Source organism: Schistocerca cancellata, chromosome 9 (genome assembly GCF_023864275.1).
Source record: "Schistocerca cancellata isolate TAMUIC-IGC-003103 chromosome 9, iqSchCanc2.1, whole genome shotgun sequence".
In the NCBI taxonomy this organism is placed as follows: Eukaryota; Metazoa; Arthropoda; class Insecta; order Orthoptera; family Acrididae; genus Schistocerca; species Schistocerca cancellata.
Window position 1 is genome coordinate 164,896,127 of NC_064634.1, and position 17,900 is coordinate 164,914,026.

At 43.2% G+C, this 17,900-nt stretch overlaps 1 protein-coding gene across 1 annotated transcript; it reads left to right on the forward strand.

The window, feature by feature from the left end:
* The first annotated feature begins 3,868 nt into the window (after positions 1-3,868).
* LOC126101259 (uncharacterized) lies at positions 3,869-4,372 on the forward strand. The gene has a single exon (XM_049911946.1). The coding sequence runs from the start codon at positions 3,869-3,871 to the stop codon at positions 4,370-4,372; it is 504 nt and encodes a 167-aa protein (XP_049767903.1).
* Positions 4,373-17,900: the final 13,528 nt, after the last annotated feature.

Genomic DNA, 17,900 nt, shown 5'->3' on the forward strand with positions numbered 1-17,900 from the left:
AGTGAACAATGACTAGCCCAGGAGACGGGCACTCGTGAAAATGCGCCTGTAGACCTTCTCGGAAGTAATAATATAAATATTATATAATATGAGGACATGAGGGAGATATTACTTGAAGAAAAGGAAAAGTTACCCAAACAGGAAATCTATCTGGTGGTAGAAGTACAAATTGGACGAATCATGGGCACTGCTGTAATAGGTAGTGGGAGTGAACTCTCAGCTACTTCAGATAGGCTGTTTGCTAAATGCAAGGATTCAGTTAATCCACCAATACTCACAGTACAAAAAACTAAGGCATGTGGTGCATTTATAGCAAAGGGTACGGAAATATCGCAACAAACACGTCTAGATTTTGAATGCCAAAGACACCAGATGACTGCAGGTCTGTTCATAATGCCGAAACTAACAGCTGATATAATAATCGGTGTAGATTTTCTTTCAGCGCAGAAAGCTACCATTGATCTTGGAAGAGGGGAGTCAACGTTAGGGAAGGAGAATAAAATAAAAATCAGATTTCATTAGAAGGCAATAAAAGCTCAAATTCCGGCGAGTTGTTTAAAATACAATTCACAGACTAACATGCAGTTCAGAGGAAAGAATATAGAAAAAATAATGAAAATAGAGCAGAGTTCAAGTCAGAACATGAGTAGATTAATGAAATTAACAGTAAGATTGATCAGAAACTTGAAAATCTGGAAAACATAGATAATATGGACAGGATAGGGTAGGAGCTTCCACTCAAAAATAACGCAGAGAACTTCTTACCTAAAACCGGATACATTAAGGGGAATCAATATAAATTTGAAGTAAAGAAACATGGACCATTTCGGGTACCTCCTTATGTCATCCCATCGTCATACCAGGGGAGGGTTCTTGGTGAACGATGAAGAATGGAGGACGAAGGCGTAATTGAGGCAGCGAGATCTGAGTATAACAGTCCGCTATGCATAGTAGACAAAAGGGACAGTGGAATTCGACTGGTGCTACACTCACACCAGACCGACACCACTATTGTGCCAGAGACGGATCGCCCCGGAAGACCTGAGGAGCTCCTTCAAAGATTTCACAGGGTTTCGGTGTTTTCGTCTCTTGATTTACGATACAGCTTTTGGCAGATAGAGTTCGCTCCTGATTGCCGAAAATAGCGGTCTTTATTGCCTTCAGAAAGTGTTTTCAATGCAAAAGACTCCCTTTTGGATTGAATGTATCCTTAGCTGCATTTATCAGGGATTTTTGCGTTATATTGAGTGAAGAGTTAAAAGAGAAGCTCACGAGTAGACGATGTATTGAAAGCAGAAAATACCTGGGAGAGACGTAACTAACTCTTAGAGGAAGTGTTAAGCAGTTTTAAAAGGTATGGGGTGACTGCGAACATTGATAAGTCTTGTTTTGGGAGCAGTTGGGTTAGCTTTCTGGGACACATAACAGAAGGAATTAGTCCCAACCCAGAGAGGATGGCATAAATTGCAACGTTTACCACTCCTACAACCATAAAACAACTGAGAGTGTTTCTAGGGGTAATAAATTTTTATAAAAATGACTATCCATGTGGAAACATTAGCTAGTCCCCGACTGTGCCAATTGATGGGAAAAGGAACACCCTGGGTGTGAGATGAGTGTGCAGACCGAGAGTTCAATAATTCGAAGGCGGGACTAGTCAATGCTCCTATTTTATCACATCCTGACTTATCACAGGATTTTTGTATAGGCGCTGACAGCGTGAAGATCAGGTTTGGAGTTATGTTCTTTCAGGAGTTTGAACAAGACGGCAAATTAGTAAACAGAACAATCACCTTCGGTAGCAGGGTACTATCAAAAAGTGAAAGGAATAACTCTGTTGCCGGACTTGAAGCCCTCGCAATAGTATGGGCATTTAAAAAGTTTAGATACTTTCTGTTCGGTAGAAAAAGAGAAGTCCGTATAGACCATAGGGTTGTAGAATTTCTGACAGCCAAACTTCCATGTGGAAGACTAGCGAGGTGGGTAGCCGTGCTTCAAGGATACCAGTTTTCAACAGTCTATGAGCCTGGTCTGGCAAACGTCATTGCTGACGGCCTGTCCTGTTCACCTATTGGTATAAGAAAAGAGATGGCTGAAGCATTAGATCAAGAGCAATTTTCGTTGCTCTTCCCAAAAAGGGTTGCATTAGAAAACTTCGTCACTGTAACGATGCGAAATATCCGGAATGAGCAAGACAAGAACCCAAATTTACTCAAAATAAAGGAAAAATGAAAGGATCGGACACAAAAGACAGCACTCCCTCTTGAGAAAAGGGATTCTGTTTTATAGGGCAAACGTAAATGATTAGTTGTGGGTGGTGTGCATACCAAATAAGTTAATAAATAAGCTTATATGGTATGCACAAAGTTGCGCAGATTTCGGTCATCGAAAATGTTTCATGAAAATGAGGAGTGTCTGCTATTTTAAAAATGTGGAGAAACGTATAAGGAAAGTGCTAGCCACCTGCAAAAACTTCCAAAAGGCGAAACCCACAACTTAAGGTACCCAGGCTCCTTTACATTAAATTACTCCTGAGAAACTAAGACATATGGCAGTGACGGATTTAATGGATGGTTACCAAACATACCGAGGGGCCATCAATATATATCGATAGTACTGAGCTGACATCCAAATTTTTTACGTTTACACCACTAAAAAGAGCGACTGGTGCAACTGTTGAGTAGATCCTCATGCAGAGACCAAGTGGGAACTGCAGATTGCATTACCTCAGATGGACCTCAATATAAATCAGAGGGATAGAAAAGAACACTAAGAACGTATAAAATAAAGCCCTTACTTATTAGTAGATTTCATCCGAGTTCGGGTAATTTATGCAGACTATACTGTGAAACAAATTATGCTACCTAGGATGTATTTCTTAAAGATTTTCAGGACGTGGTAAACGAGAGCCCCCATAGTACTACATTGATGCCACGTATGATAGTTCTGGGAAATAGGATCCTCCAGATGAAATTCGGGGACTGATCGATTTTCCAGAAAGGAAACCCTGTCAACACAGAGAGGAGGAGGCTTTGCGCAATATTCAGGTCGCTAGAGAGAAGCTCAAGATGTGCGTGGACGAAAAGGCCCACGAAGTGGAATTTGTAGTTGGATAAAGGTCTTAGTTAAGTCTTATAGGTTGTCCAATAAACAAATGAAGCTTTGTCAAAAGTTCTTCAAGAGATACAGCGGCCTTGTACATGTAAGAAGACTAGAGCACGCAAATGCAGTTGAAATTGAGGCTAGAACACCAGGAAAATCTTTTTGACTCCATCATGTGAGCCATCTCAAGCCATTTGTAGCATAAGTACGAAGAATTAAAGTGAGCTTGTACGACGAAAGTAAAATATGTTGTATATAGTTAGCAATTAAGTTATTGCACAGAAGGGATACGTACATTTATCGATATTTTCTGTGCTATTATTATGTTAAGAGGGGTACGAAGTGTAGACAATCTCCTAGATGGTGTACCCCGGGCAACGCTGTAACATGGTACAGCGGCGAAAAGTCTACACATCCACGGCGGCCGGACGCGACAATGCCTCCCGGCCCACACAGAGGCAAATAGAGCAGAGTCTTAGCATGAAGAAGCTGAACGTATGCCAGTTCAACATAGAAGGCAACACGAGGACCAAGGGAGAAATCCTCGAAAAGATCTTAACGAGAGCCAGTAAGTGTCGTACTCCTACAAGAGACAAACCTCACAGATGAAACCATCAATCGACTCAAAATACCAGGATTTACAGCTGTGAGCTACACTGGACACGACAAACATGGCATAGCCACCCTAGTGAAGAACGAACTCCTAAGGAATTTGGACACCAAAGTGGTACCAGCAGAGCATGCGATAGGCATAAAACTGGGAGAGATGACACTGTATAATGTCTACAAACCTCCATCACAGAAATGCCCCACAGGTATCCTACCCGAGGCTAACCACCCAGCAGTTTACGCTGGCGATTTTAACTCTCAGCACACCAGGTGGGGATACCTGAGATCCGCAGCTGAAGGGACTGGACTAAGTGACTGGGCAGACAACCGGGACCTACACCTCCTTTTCGACCCCAAGGACACAGCGACCATCAAATCAAAGGCGTGGGGCACAACGTCAACACCTGACCTGACCTTCGTCAGACGTGGAGCAACAGGTACACCCGTGCGAGCTATAAGAAGGGTCCTCGAGGCGTTCCCCCGGAGCCAGCACAATCCAGTAATAGTGGAGATCGGACTATCAATCCCAGTCATAAAAAGCCCCCCAATCCCCCGGTGCAACCTGAGGAAAGCTGACTGGAATAAATACCGATCCTATGTTGAGAAAACGATAAATTGGATACCACCAAAACCTGAGAACTACAAAAAATTCGTAAGCTAAGTACAAAAAGTGGCCCTAAATGAAATTCCACGAGGATCGAGAAAGGAATACACCCCCTGCTGGATGAAAGAGTGTGAAACACTACTGGAGGTATATGAGAAGACTGGGGACGAGGAGACTGCAGACCAACTGATCAACGCCATGAATGAGGAACGTATTAGTAGATGGAAGGAGGCGATGGAAAATCTAGATTTTACCCACTCCAGCAGGAAGAGCTGCGGCCTGCTGAGGAAATTAGGCGGTGCCACAGCGCCTAACAGGCCGACTCTTGGAACCAGCGCATCTGAGATTGCAGCTGTCCTGAAACAGACCTCCAAAATCCAGCTAAAAATAGCCGAAAAGAGAGAAATTTCCCAAGAGCTAAGCAGTTTATTGCTTAATAACCCAACCAACATGGCCATTGTAACAGAAGTGGAGACAGAAGAGATATCCCAGGCCTTGAAGCTAATGAAGACCGGAAAAGCAGCCGGACCCGACAACATCCTACCAGAATTCTTAAAGAAATTGGGGACTTTAGGAAGAAGGTGGCTGGCCAAACTTTTTACGGAATGCATAAGCACGGGGGTTGTGCCTAAGGAATGGAAAGAAGCAAAAGTCATCGCAGTGCTGAAACCCGGAAAGACTGGAGATAATCCTAGGAATTACAGACCAATGTCCCTGCTATGTACCTCCTATAAATTATTCGAGAGAATATTGCTGACTAGATTAACTCCATACATCGAAGCCAACCTCCCAACATACCAAGCGGATTTCCGAGCAGGTAGAAACTGCTGCGATCAAGTGCTGTCCCTCACAACCTATATTGAGAAAGGCTTCCAGAACAAGATGAAAACTGGCCTGGTCCTCATAGACCTCACATCAGCTTACGACACAGTATAGATTGAATGGTTACTGCTTAAGCTAACTAGAATCATAAATTGCAAGCAGACTTACAAACTACTCAAGAACATACTACCGAACAGGAAAATCAAGGTCTCACTCCACGGTACGAACAGTAAGAGCATGGTTCTGAATAATGGTCTGCCACAGGGTTCGGCACTAGCACCCGCTCTCTTCAATCTATATATAGCTGACTTGCCAGAAACTAAATCACGCAAATTTGCATATGCAGATGACTTGGCCATCGCATATCAGAGTAAAAACTACAACGATCTCGACGAAACACTGAATGCAGACCTTGAAGTCCTGAACACCTATTACTCCAAGTGGCACCTACTTCCCAACCCCAACAAAACAACCAGCACTATAATGCACCTCAACAACAGAGAGACACACAGAAAATTACAGATCTTTTCGAATGGCCAAAGCATAAGACATGAGGATAAGCCTAAATATTTGGGAGTGAAACTAGACCGGACCCTAACGTACAGCTCACACCTCGAAGACACAAAGCAAAAACTAAAATCCCGCAATGCTATCCTTTCGAAACTGGCTGGAACAACATGGGGATGTGGAGCGAGCACTTTGAGAACTTCAGCAATAGCTTTTGTCTACAGTGTAGCTGAATACTGTTCACCAGTCTGGAGGAGAAGTGCACACGTATCTAAAGTGGATGTCCAGCTGAGGGAGACAATGCGAATAATCTCGGGAACACTCAGGGCCACCCCCTGTGCATGGCTTCCTGTACTAACGAACATAGAGCCTCCAGAAATCAGGCGATCAGGCCCGCATCTCGTGGTCGTGCGGTAGCGTTCTCGCTTCCCACGCCCGGGTTCCCGGGTTCGATTCCCGGCGGTGTCAGGGATTTTCTCTGCCTCGTGATGGCTGGGTGTTGTGTGCTGTCCTTAGGTTAGTTAGGTTTAAGTAGTTCTAAGTTCTAGGGGACTTATGACCACGGCAGTTGAGTCCCATAGTGCTCAGAGCCATTTGAACCATTTCTTTTTAAGGCGATCACAGCTAGCCCTAAAAACCTACAGGAAAATTATAGACAACCCGGACCTCCCTATCCACCAAGATCTGACACCGAAAAACAGGCTTAAATGCAGATCACCTTTTTGGAAAATCGGTGAAGAACTCAAGCCTTTGAGCCGAGAACGGCCTGGAACGAAGTATGGTCGGCAAATGAATTTAAGAACAAAAACTTAGTACACGATCCGAAGATTGATGGCTTCAACCTACCAAGAAGAGTGTGGACAGCTCTAAACCGGGTCAGAACGAGTGTTGGGAGATGTAAACACCTGATGAACAAGTGGGGCCTGGCAGACAGCGCTGTTTGTGAGTGTGGTGAAATACAGACAATGGACCATCTACTCGTGTGCAAAGTGTATGGCTATGGTGGTGAACTCATGGACATACATAGACTCAGTGACTCAGCCATAGAGTGGCTCAAAAACATATCTAATATAGTGTAGAATTATATTGTTTTCTTTTTAGTATATAGTGATAAGAATATTGTAAATTATGCCTCTGTGATGCCGAACGTGTAAATAAAATAAATAATAATTATGTTGAGAGGGCTACTACAGTGCATAAATGGGCAAGATGTCGAGAATGAGAAAATTAGGGTATTTTTATTTGTGTAGGCTATAGCTATGTGCACAGCAATCGGAGCATACAGTTTAAAAGGAGTCGGGAGTTTAAGGTATGTTACCTATCCATGACGGAATACAATAAAAATGAGAAACGTGAAGTACAGCAAAAAGAAAAAAGAAAAAATATCTTATAAAGATGCGCGAATAGATAAGGTTGTTGTCCAATTGATTTGGAACGTACTAGCAGAGAATGTCAGTATTTTGAAACCATTTCAGAGCTACTTTGTTAAATGAGTGTCTATTTTGCATGGTCAGCACTGGGATCAAAATGAGTGATTTGCTAGTAATTGTTTGTGGTGACACACGGGTGTGTCATCCAAGTATGATTTGTCTCCATTCAGAGAAACGTGAGTTCACTAGGTGGCCTGCTCCACTAGCTATGCGAGAGCGCACCGTTATTTGTATATGGAAGTGTTGTATTTATGTCTGTTCAGAGAGACGAAAGAATTACGTACATGGTGGCCAGTTCTGTGGAATACCATGTGAGCGCACCGAAATATTGTTTGAGTGTTATTGCGACATGAAATGGAAGTGTAATAAGGGGATATAGACACTTAAAAAGTAATACAGGAAAGTAAGAAATGCTATACATTCAAAGCACATGACATCGTTGGTAATACATAAGGGCATGACAGTCGTGCTGATGAGCAGTGATTTTGTATAATGTAGTAAAATCTTTATGTTTGCAGGTACCACTAGTAAAATAAAATGTAACTTTATTAACATAAAAGGAAGAGTTAACGAGATATAAAGAAAATAGCAGCAGAAAGGACAGTGGCAGAGAAGGTACGTGACAGTGTGATTAAAGAAAGTATCAGTAAGATTGTACTAAACTTCCTATGTAGTTTATGATTGTCCACGGGAAGCAAGCCAAAGTATGAAATGAGGAAGAGGCCCACATAATCACTCATTTGAGTATGTTTTGTGCAGACGTGCACTTTATTGTTCACAGATATTCATAACGACATCCTCAAAAAAATCAAGAGCCACGAGATCGACGATCTTGTGATATACAATGACAGTGTAGTACTTCGAATAGGGTTGTACTTAGTCTAGGATAAACATCCTACTGGCCAGTAATTTAACAAGTAGTATCTGCAATTATTAACATTTGGATCTGGTGATGATCACAATTCTGCTATTATGTGCATAACCAGTGAACATGTGTTTTTATACGTATACAGGTGCTGACAGATATTTAATAATTAAATTACATAGGCTGAGGAATATGTGTTTTTATTAACATTACATTTTTACATGATATTTTGATCAGAATAACAAGAATAAATGAGTGTCTTCGCTGATAGTACAACTAGAACAATAATAAATCTAAAGATAAATGACCTCATTGATATGTGCATCTTAACAAAAAATTATATTTCATAACAGAAACATGTCAGTGATTTTGTGTTATTAATTGTATAGTATTTGTGTAAATCGGAAACTAACTGTATGTATTATTAGTGGGCAGAGGTTTAACAAAAGAAAAACTTTTGCAAAACACACTGGAAGCAACAATCAGGTCAGGATGGGTGTTTAAACAGCCACTAATGACTTGCTTGTTGTACTACACCATGGAGACGAGATAAACAAATTGCACACATGTTACAGTCAGTTAATGCTACAGCGCAACTGCTGATCGCTGTATGGAACTGTGAACTCTATTTGCTTTTCCTTCTGCTGTTTTCTGCCAGACAAAGACTGATAAACATCATAATTTGTAGCATTCAGTCACCTGGCACTGACTTCTGAGGAATCTGAGTCACACACGACTGAAGTTCAATGTATAACTGCACCAAACAGATAACCTACCTGTCCACAATTACCTATATCATTATCCAAGATACAATATTTATATTAAGAGGAAGAAGCGACACGAAGAACAGAAGAGTAGTAACACGAACATAGTAAAAAGAAGCAACATGAAGAACTGAAGACTAGATACCATTCCATTCTCCTAGTCGACTCAAAATAATTTTAGGTGACCAATAAAGATCCTACCTGACTGTACCTTCCTCATAATGTGTACAAATTCGACGAAAAGTTGGCTGTTTCAAAACATACACCCGCTTACCTTGCTGTATATTCTGAGGATCCTTCCCCATTGTCAATTGTGCAAGATACTTGTGATCTGACAGGATCAAGAATCGGCTGAGGATCTAAAGACGGAATTGTAAAGCCACCATGACCGATCTCAAACAAGCTGTTGAACCAATCTTCGCTTCCTAAACTTCACAAAAACTATAGCTTCCGTCCCTGTACACAAATGATGATGAAAGTGTGTTGTGAAATTCGAATCAGTGTGTGACACTTGATAAAAAGAAAAGGCGTATAGTTTGATGAATACTAATCAGTTACACCCACAAACTAACATTTTCCGATATATTTATCATTTTTGTAAAAATCTTACATGTAATTTTCAGGGTAGTCTTAAGAAAATATTTGTGTATATATTCATGTAAAATTACTGTTTGTCATTCTATTTGATAATGATGCTATGTGCTTCAACGTTTTCAAGTTTTTGTCTATTTATTCATGTAGAATTATTGTTTGTCATTTTCTTTGATAATAATGGTATGGGTTGTAACGTTTTAATACACTCCTGGAAATTGAAATAAGAACACCGTGAATTCATTGTCCCAGGAAGGGGAAACTTTATTGACACATTCCTGGGGTCAGATACATCACATGATCACACTGACAGAACCACAGGCACATAGACACAGGAAACAGAGCATGCACAATGTCGGCACTAGTACAGTGTATATCCACCTTTCGCAGCAATGCAGGCTGCTATTCTCCCATGGAGACGATCATAGAGATGCTGGATGTAGTCCTGTGGAACGGCTTGCCATGCCATTCCCACCTGGCGCCTCAGTTGGACCAGCGTTCGTGCTGGACGTGCAGACCGCGTGAGACGACGCTTCATCCAGTCCCAAACATGTTCAATGGGGGACACATCCGGAGATCTTGCTGGCCAGGGTAGTTGACTTACACCTTCTAGAGCACGTTGGGTGGCACAGGATACATGCGGACGTGCATTGTCCTGTTGGAACAGCAAGTTCCCTTGCCGGTCTAGGAATGGTAGAACGATGGGTTCGATGACGGTTTGGATGTACCGTGCACTATTCAGTGTCCCCTCGACGATCACCAGTGGTGTACGGCCAGTGTAGGAGATCGCTCCCCACACCATGATGCCGGGTGTTGGCCCAGTGTGCCTCGGTCGTATGCAGTCCTGATTGTGGCGCTCACCTGCACGGCGCCAAACACGCATACGACCATCATTGGCACCAAGGCAGAAGCGACTCTCATCGCTGAAGACGACACGTCTCCATTCGTCCCTCCATTCACGCCTGTCGCGACACCACTGGAGGCGGGCTGCACGATGTTGGTGCGTGAGCGGAAGACGGCCTAACGGTGTGCGGGACCGTAGCCCAGCTTCATGGAGACGGTTGCGAATGGTCCTCGCCGATACCCCAGGAGCAACAGTGTCCCTAATTTGCTGGGAAGTGGCGGTGCGGTCCCCTACGGCACTGCGTAGGATCCTACGGTCTTGGCGTGCATCCGTGCGTCGCTGCGGTCCGGTCCCAGGTCGACGGGCACGTGCACCTTCCGCCGACCTCTGGCGACAACATCGATGTACTGTGGAGACCTCACGCCCCACGTGTTGAGCAATTCGGCGGTACGTCCACCCGGCCTCCCGCATGCCCACTATACGCCCTCGCTCAAAGTCCGTCAACTGCACATACGGTTCACGTCCACGCTGTCGCGGCATGCTACCAGTGTTAAAGACTGCGATGGAGCTCCGTATGCCACGGCAAACTGGCTGGCACTGACGGCGGCGGTGCACAAATGCTGCGCAGCTAGCGCCATTCGACGGCCAACACCGCGGTTCCTGGTGTGTCCGCTGTGCCGTGCGTGTGATCATTGCTTGTACAGCCCTCTCGCAGTGTCCGGAGCAAGTATGGTGGGTCTGACACACCGGTGTCAATGTGTTCTTTTTTCCATTTCCAGGAGTGTATATTCCATTTTTATACATTGTCAACAAGAACATTAGTAAAACTTGTTGGGCGATATGAGCTCTTATTACAAATATTAGTTGTCACAGTAAATGTAAATTCAGTCTGTCAAAGAACTTTTTCTGCGTGACCTGTAGTAACTAAACGTGATTTCAATATACTGTAGGGAATGGGTTAAGGTATAATGGTGTGCCTGCATAAAATTCCTCTGAAACCAGGTCTGCTCTTCCCTCTCCCTTTCCATAATTACTTAGCGAAAGCAAATCATGTTAACTATAGAGACCAATTGTGACGATGTATAATATGAGAGATCCTGCTGTTCCATAAGGATGGGCAGTAATTTTTCCAGCAGATACAAGCCTAGTTGTTGAAATGCCAAAAGCATTAAATAAATTTCAATTAACCTATATCTTGTACTAATTATTTGCTCCCTTCATCATAAAGAACAGGTGAAACCTGAAGTTAGTCACTACCTCAGTCGCATGCTGGGTGGACAAATGAAAGTAAATAAAAGCTCTATGCTGCCTACTAATCCCTGCATGGGTGCCTTCTGTAGTGGTTCTAAATATTGCGTTATCCGTTGCCTTCAAATTTTTACCGTTTGGACAAACCCACCCGCTAGAAATTATTAATAACCCAGCAGTAACTCGCAGGGTCCTGTAATTTCGTGGACCACACGAAATTGTTAAACCAGTATTACAGAGGGTAACTTGCAGAAGCTGTAGGACATGACAAGCGACGTTAATCTTCCTACCAGGTCGAATTTTACCAGTATCACCGGTAGTAATGTTACTCCGCAATTTCGGAGTAATCACGTAGCTGCAGATATAGTTTTGAAATTACCGCAACTGCCGGCCAGCAGTGTCGATTACGTCGTGATTCGCTTTTCCCTGGAACCCAGTTCATAAGGGACTGCATTGACACAATGTTGGTGTCGGATGAGTTAGAACGAGTTTCGCTCACGCAGACGCCACTGATCGCCAGAGTTCGCTGAGGGACCCCCAGCGTATGCATGGTAATGCGACAGCAGACCCTGCGGAACCGACATACGAGGTGGACAACAGCGCTGCACTGATTGCGAATGCACGCTCTGGACGCGATTCACAGTGGTGTCTCTGCCGTGACATAACAGCTAGCAGAAAATGTGACTGACGGCCGGCCGTTGTGGCCGAACGGTTCTAGGCGCTGCAGTCTGGAACCGCTACGGTCGCAGGTTTGAATCCTGCCTCGGGCATGGATGTGTGTGATGTCCTTAGGTTAGTTAGGTTTAAGTAGTTCTAAGTTCTAGGGGACTGATGACCTCAGATGTTAAGTCCCATAGTGCTCATAACCATTTGAACGTTTTTTTTTGTGACTGACGTTAACACAGCCAGCATTAACCCTTAATTCTTGAGATTACCTCGTATCATCATGGGTCCTAGACTGCACAAGAAGGTTGAATCACCAGAGAGCTGACTCACTGTTCTGCACGCTTCCGGTATCGTTCAGTCCACACCGCACCCAGTTTCAGTACCACTTCCCAGTAACATGTTAGACAGCAACATACAGACCGAAAACGTACTTCAGATGTGACTTGTATAAAAACTGATAAACAATGTGAAAACTACACAGTCAAAAACAAATCTTAAAACACTTTGTTAAATATTGCAAGATACCACGTGTGGGAGGGAGAAAGAGATGTGAATTTTATTTAGATTCTATAAATGAAATACAAGGAGTGTTGTTCAACACATAAGTGGTTTATTCAATGAAACTGCATTAAACTGTATATGCAATAATTATTGAAATTTTATCAAATTTATTAAACATCACTCACAAATTATTCAAATAATGATAAACAAAAATTAAAAAATTGGGTCGCTAGATACTGTAGAAAGTATAAAAAAAACTAATAGAATTGAATTGACACGAAGAGCTCACTACGAGTGAATTATATAAGGTTCCTGCCATGGTATTTGCCTTTTAACATGAGCACTGTGTGACTTCATTCTAATTTAACATATAAATAAGTTACACGAGACGAGTTGACCTGGTGTAATAAATGAGGAAGCAATAAAAAACAGCTGAACATATGACTCTCTTAGCGGGCAAACGGTGAATACTGTCCCTTGCGTCTTTATGAGCGTCTAACACATTGCAAAGAAATTGAAGAAAGCGAAAGAAGAATGTGCAGCTAGGAAAGCGGGCGTTTTCTGTATTACCATGTTCATAGCGTGGTCGGAGTGGCGGTGGCGTCGGCTGGTTGCGTGCGGCTGCATCAAGACTCTGCCGGCGACATAGTTGATAGCGTCTAACACGCCCTACGCTGAAAATAGTGACCGAAACCTGCTACTGGAAGTTATCATTACTGGACGACGGTATGCGTCCATCTGGAAGTGCAAACCTACTTGAAACTGCATTAAACAAAGCTCAAAACTGTTCTAACAGTACTACCGTGATCGGACATGTAAAAGAAGGGAGAACCGATAGAGGTACTCAAGGTACCCGCCGCCACACACTGTCAGGTGGCTTGCGGAGTATGGATGTAGATGTAGATGTAAATCAAAATGTGATCCTGAGTTAAGCTCTTGTAACGCGCACAGTGAGTGAAGCTCGCCTACTTGGATCTAACAAACTTTGCTCTCTACGCTGTTTTCGACGAATTCAAAGTGCATTGTCTCATGACAAGCGATAAGAGAATCATTGCGACTTACCGGAAGCAGTCAAGAGAGAACTCCTGCCTCCTCAGAAGCAATATTCGGAAAGCGCAAAATACTAGTGCACTCGTTGCACCTGGAGACAGAGAGCCGCTCCCCCTCCAGCGTCTTGTCTCCGCCCTTCCGCAAATTACGTAGCTCGTACTATTTTTCAAAGCGAACGTTAGATTCTTGCCAAAGAAGTAGTCCCTGTCAAAATTTACTCCCTCCTTGCCGTCGCATTCCGCGACGAAAAGAGAGCCATACTCTGTGTGAGACAGTATACAAATAAACCAAGACTCCTCCCTTTGAGTATTGCCGCTACGTTCCCAGGTGTTCTGCTCACGGGAAACGGCCAAAATTCCCTGGGCCACTTGAGATTCTTGGACACCCAAGTCGTGCTGTTGCTATTCAACTCGCCGCTCTGTCCACGTTACCTAGAATCGTGACAAAACTTGTTTTTCGCTCTAAGTTTGTGGTTTCCGCTTCCTCGGGCACACGTGCGAATGTCCACGGCTTCCCTTGGCAGCGTGTTGATGTATGCAGCGTCTTCGCCTGTCGCTAATGCTCTGGGGGCCTGCCCTCTGTGAAGCGTGCCGACATAGGCGCGCGACCTCCGCTCGCCCGTGGGCACTACCTGTGTCCACCTGGCCGCCGGGCTTCCCTGCTAGGAACGCATCAGAAGAATTCCTTTCATGCACAAGGTGTACTAGCCCTTTACTGATGCTTAATGACACAGTAATTCACCTCCAGCACGCTTCATATACTGCAATAAACTAATGACTGATTTTAAAAGTAATTATGTCCTTTAATTATAAACATGAAAAGCTTTGACGCTTTTCAATATTAAAAATATTTTGGTACTGGCCTATAAAAGCATAAACCTTCATAGCATAAAGCAGGATTTTACTTGCACGTGAAATGAGATGTAGCGAGAGCAACACCAAAGTCCATACAGTGGTTACTTTGCTACAAATTTTCTGCACCAAAGTGAGAGCAGAGCTTCCTGGTTATTTAGAAATACTGGAAGAGTACAAATGTGCCTCAATAGCGACAGCTCAAATAATTAAAAAAATAGTTTATTAGTAATCTTTCGTATACAGGGTGTTACAAAAAGGTTCGGCCAAACTTTCAGGAAACATTCCTCACACACAAATAAAGAAAAGATGTTATGTGGACATGTGTCTGGTAACACTTACTTTCCATGTTAGAGCTCATTTTATTACTTCACTTCAAATCACATTAATCATGGAATGGAAACACACAGCAACAGAATGTACCAGCGTCACTTCAAACACTTTGTTACAGGAAATGTTCAAAATGTCATCCGGTAGCGTGGATACATGAATCCACCCTCCGTCGCATGGAATCCCTGATGCAGCCCCTTGAGAATGGCGTATTGTATCACAGCCGTCCACAATACGAGCACGAAGAGTCTCTACATTTGGTACCGGGGTTGCGTAGACAAGAGCTTTCAAATGCCCCAATAAATGAAAGTCAAGAGGTTTGAGGTCAGGAGAGCGTGGAGGCCATGGAACTGGTCTGCCTCTACCAATCCATCGGTCACCGAATCTGTTGTTGAGAAGCGTACGAACACTTCGACTAAAATGTGCAGGAGCTCCATCGTGCATGAACCACATGTTATGTCGTACTTGTAAAGGCACATGTTCTAGCAGCACAGGTAGAGTATCCTGTATAAAATCATGATAACGTGCTCCATTGAGCGTAGGTGGAAGAACATGGGGCCCAATCAAGACATCACCAACAATGCCTGCCCAAACGTTCACAGGAAATCTGTGTTGATGACGTGATTGCACAATTGCCTGCGGATTCTCGTCAGACCACACATGTTGATTGTGAAAATTTACAATTTGAGCACGTTGGAATGAAGCCTCATCTGTAAAGAGAACATTTGAACTGAAATGAGGATTGACACATTGTTGGATGAATCATTCGCAGAAGTGTACCCGCGGAGGCCAATCAGCTACTGATAGTGCCTGCACACGCTGTACATGGTACGGAAACAACTGGTTCTCCCGTAGCACTCTCCATACAGTGACGTGGTGTGATAAACCTTTTGCATTGCCTTTGTGTTTTCGTCTTCTTTAAAGGCAAAGAGAGACGATGAAGCGGTAGCCCATCATAGAGCCTATGCCTACCGTCATATATTTTTTGACTTTCAGTTGTTAAGAAACGGAGGATTTTTTCTGGCACTAGTAGGAGGAAGGAAGAATTCGCGCTCATCTAGTGAACGAGTGAGAAGCACGCCAGCGAGTAATTGTAGACCGCCATTTTGGGGTCGCTATGAATGAGTGATGAATATGTATTTTATATGTGCACCGTTTAGAAAAATTCAATATTGTTTTATTAACAAAAAGGTCGTGCGAGTTGTTATTTCAAATAGTACAATAATTACAAGAACTGAAGCCCACCTGTGTACTTTGGAAAATTACGAAGATCCGATAAGCTTAATGGGAACACGGTCAAGACTTCAAAGGTGATCACGGCGACCAAACGTAGCATTATGAAGAATAGTAAGCACAAATCTACAGCGGAGAAAGAAACTACTTCGCCCTGCAAAATAACATGAACTAATACGAACTTATTTCCAGGCATAGCTCAGCTTATTGTGCTTGTCATTCATGCCGAAAAATTAATCTCATTAATTCAATACATTTTAAAAAGCCACGCATTTTATTATCATCTATTCCATTATTTTATTATATTATAGTTTCAACGTTACCTTGTACAGCAGCAACTTCTCTGACGCTGACATTAGGGTTATCGTCAACTGCACGAAGAATTTCCTCGTCCATTGCAGGTGTCCTCGTCGTTCTAGGTCATGCCCAGTCGCGAGTCATAGGCTGGAATGTTGCGTGCTCCCTAAGACGCCGATCAATTGCTTCGAACGTCTTCCTGTCGGGACACCTTCGTTCTGGAAATCTGTCTCGATACAAACGTACCACGCCACGGCTATTGCCCCGTGTTGATCCATACATGAAATGGGCATCTGCCAACTCCGCATTTGTAAACATTGCACTGACTGCAAAACCACGTTCGTGATGAACACTAATCTGTTGATGCTACGTATTGATGTGATGGATGCTAGTACTGTAAAGCAATGAGTCGCATGTCAACACAAGCCCCGAAGTCAACAGTACCTTCCTTCAATTGGACCAACTGGCGGTGAATCGAGGAAGTACAGTGCATACTGACAAAACTAAAATGAGCTCTAACACGGAAATTAAGCGTTTCCGGACACATGTCCACATAACATCTTTTCTTTATTTGTGTGTGAGGAATGTTTCCTGAAAGTTTGGCCGAACCTTTTTGTAACACCCTGTATAAACGTGTGTGAGGAATGTTTCCTGAAAGTTTGGCCGAACCTTTTTGTAACACCCTGTATAAACGTATTTCCATAGCTAGATAGACAACTAATGTTGCTTGAAATGCATTTCGACGTCAGACAAGTTTTCTGCAACGTTGCCTTTAGGGCAAAGGCAACCTGAATACGTTAGCAACCTTTTCTTTTAAATTCTTCTCAGTTTCCACCCTTAAAGCTGGAGTGGACTGTTCGAGTTCTGTAGATAAAAGGCGATCTGGTAATACGGCAAAGGGAGTCTCAATTGCGAATACTTTTGGGAAGGGATACCAGTCCTTGAACTTAGAAGCAAGGGAAATAACCTGAAACGGTGGGATGGGAAAATATACTGCGTGTCTCTCCTTAGAGATGCCAGGCGCAATTTGTCTGATGTTTTCGGCAGGTATTTGCAATTTAGGTTTTGAAATGTGTAGCTATAATCAACTCAAGCAAATATTGCACATCATGCCTTTCATCGGACGCGCAGTATCGACAGAATGCGTCGGTTTGTTTCCCATTAAAAGCAAAACGATTTTTAAAGCTCATGTGTACGTACCCATTCGACAGACCGTCCTGAAATGAGTCCAGCATTCGTTTTGTCGATATGTGTTAACACGGACACCAAAACACGAAGAATAACTAACACTCCAGTAGGGACAGCACCGCCTTGGCGCGCTCTGACTGCTACCGCCTTGCAATAGCGCTGCTCAGTCGCTGCTGGAGTACTAGTAATTTTTTGTGTCTTTCTGTTCGTGTATATTATGGGCACGCAAAATTCCGCTTTAAAAATAATTTTGTTTTTAAAGGGAAACAAACCGACGCTTTCCGTCGACACTGCGCGCACTAGAGTAATTGCACCTGACAGCTCTTAGGAGGAACAACCTGTATCATATACTGTACATACATAATTTTTGATTACTTTCATTTTATCCCCCCCACAAA

Coding starts and splice junctions, on each gene's coding strand:
- LOC126101259 (XM_049911946.1), top strand. CDS start 3,869: ATGACACTGTATAATGTCTACAAACCTCCATCACAGAAATGCCCCACA.